This window comes from Marmota monax, unplaced genomic scaffold (assembly GCF_021218885.2).
Source record: "Marmota monax isolate L192 unplaced genomic scaffold, Marmota_monax_Labrador192_F-V1.1 WCK01_AAM20220418_F8-fsc01931, whole genome shotgun sequence".
In the NCBI taxonomy this organism is placed as follows: domain Eukaryota; kingdom Metazoa; phylum Chordata; class Mammalia; order Rodentia; family Sciuridae; genus Marmota; species Marmota monax.
In genome coordinates, this window is record NW_026693923.1 from 24,879 (window position 1) to 26,919 (window position 2,041).

General features: G+C 47.3%; 1 protein-coding gene across 1 annotated transcript; it reads right to left on the reverse strand.

The window, feature by feature from the left end:
* Positions 1 to 845: 845 nt before the first annotated feature.
* LOC124106006 (vomeronasal type-1 receptor 90-like) lies at positions 846 to 1,793 on the reverse strand. The gene has a single exon (XM_046463489.1). The coding sequence runs from the start codon at positions 1,791 to 1,793 to the stop codon at positions 846 to 848; it is 948 nt and encodes a 315-aa protein (XP_046319445.1).
* Positions 1,794 to 2,041: the final 248 nt, after the last annotated feature.

The window sequence follows — 2,041 nt, forward strand, 5'->3', positions numbered from 1 at the left end:
GGCTGAAAGAGGCCCCTAGTTCAAGGTTGCAAGGCCCACAGAAAAAAGAACTGGGATGTAAATGAGATCTGTGTTTTAAGGGCACCTGAGCTCTCTCCTGTACTCTGACTCCTGATTATCTACACTCACTATGGGCTTGTTGTTCAGAGGCAAATAAAATTATATTGAAAAAATTAATATATGAAAATGTGAATGAAAACAAATACGTGGAGGAAAAAGGACAGTTGTGATTTGAAAAACTTTTGGAGTTAACATAAAGGGAATTGATTATCTTAGTTGGTATTTGTTGCTCTAATGAAAGAAAGAATCAAAACACTTATTATATTCAGGCACACAGAGTTGTATTTATGCATTTTTTTTTCTCTTGCTATGATGAAAAAGTATTTCTTCCAACATGAACTTTTCCAGCCAAGAGTGAGCACACTTTGTATATTATGGACAGTGAATGATATCTGCTTTAGTGATGCATAGTAAGGTCATGCATACTAAATCGGTGATTTAGTCTTTTTTAAAATTTTCATACCAGGAATTGAACCCAGGGTCATTTTACCACGGAGCACCATCCCCATCCCTTTTTATATTTCATTTAGAGACAGGGTCTCACTGAGTTGCTTTGGGCCTTGCTAAGTTGCTGAGGCTGGCCTCCAACTTGCAATCCTCCTGCCTCAGCCTCCCAAACTGCTGGGATGAGAGGCATGCACCATTGCCCCTGACATGATTTAGCATCTTTCAAAAGAACAAGTGTTTATGTTCCAGGTCCTTCATCACCACTTGGTGTTAATGTGTTAAACATAAACACATTTGTGGAAATTCAGAAGTAAAGTGGGAGGTGAGAAAAGGAGGGGTTATCTGGCACTGTGAAAACATTTCCTCTCCTTCCCCAGTGTGGATTGGAAGAAATTGATGATTCGTTTTTCAGCACAGATGAGTATCAAGGCACTGAGGGTAGCATAGCCATTGCCCACCAGCATCTGGACCCCCAGATGAGTGGGATCGTCCCTGTGCATCTGTCCCAAAGAGGAAGAGAACACACAGTCCACAAAGTACATGAGCACAAAGAGTCCCATGAGTAGCAGGATGGTCCTGGTGGCCCTCAGTTCCGGGGAGGCTCTTGGGGACAGGCTAGTGCTGTGGAGGTGCTGGCACTGCCTCTTATGCCTGCACAGGAGAGCCACCAAGTACCCACTGGAGGCGGCCTTGAGCCCCATGAGGAAGATGTCCCGGAGTATTCCTACGAGGGAGAACAAGATCCTGAAGTAGTGATCTGTGGGGGCGGCAATGCAGGACTCAGAGACAAACCGGAAAGCTGCTGTGTCATTGGAGGGGCCTCCCATGGAGACCAAGACGCGGACATTGAAAAACACGTTGAACACCCAGAGAGTGAGCAAGGTCCACACACTGCACTGTGGGGAGGGGTGCTTGGACTTCACCAGATAGGAGCTTCTGGGGCTGAGGGTGGTGGCCTGCAGGACACTCAGCAGGCAGTTGGTGCTGACCGACATGTTCCTCATCAGCCTGTACAGGTAGATGACGGCTTTACATGTGAAGTTGTTCCAAAAGTCCTGAACTCCCAAAATGCCTAAGTCTAGTTGCGCCCTGATTATGAGCATCAGCAGATGAAGCAGGGCCAGGTGAGCAATGGCCACATCCGTGGGCCTGGTCCTTTGCTGGAGAAGGAACGTGAGGACGTGGAAGAGGAGCAGGAAGACGTTGGCTGTGATCCCAATGACAATTTGGAAACAAAAGGCATTTCTTACAGCAAGAAAAATGTAAAGTGTGCTGCTTTGGGTCATCTTTTTTTCTGGGGAGAAGAAGCAGATGGTCAGTGCCTTAGAATAAAAGGAAGGTCAACTCCTCCTCAGAACTATCACCAGCCTCAACATCCCGACCCCCAAGATTGCCTGCTTCAAAACACGGGGGTCCTCCTGACACCCCTTCTCCTGTCCTCTCAGTGCTCAGGCACAGCATCTCCCCTGGGTCAATGTGCTTTCATGGCCAGGGCCACCATGGATCTGCCTGGGCACATGGATTGAGCTGACCA

Bases quoted from the DNA above. Each gene is read 5' to 3' on its own strand.
- LOC124106006 (XM_046463489.1), bottom strand. From the start codon at position 1,793: ATGACCCAAAGCAGCACACTTTACATTTTTCTTGCTGTAAGAAATGCC.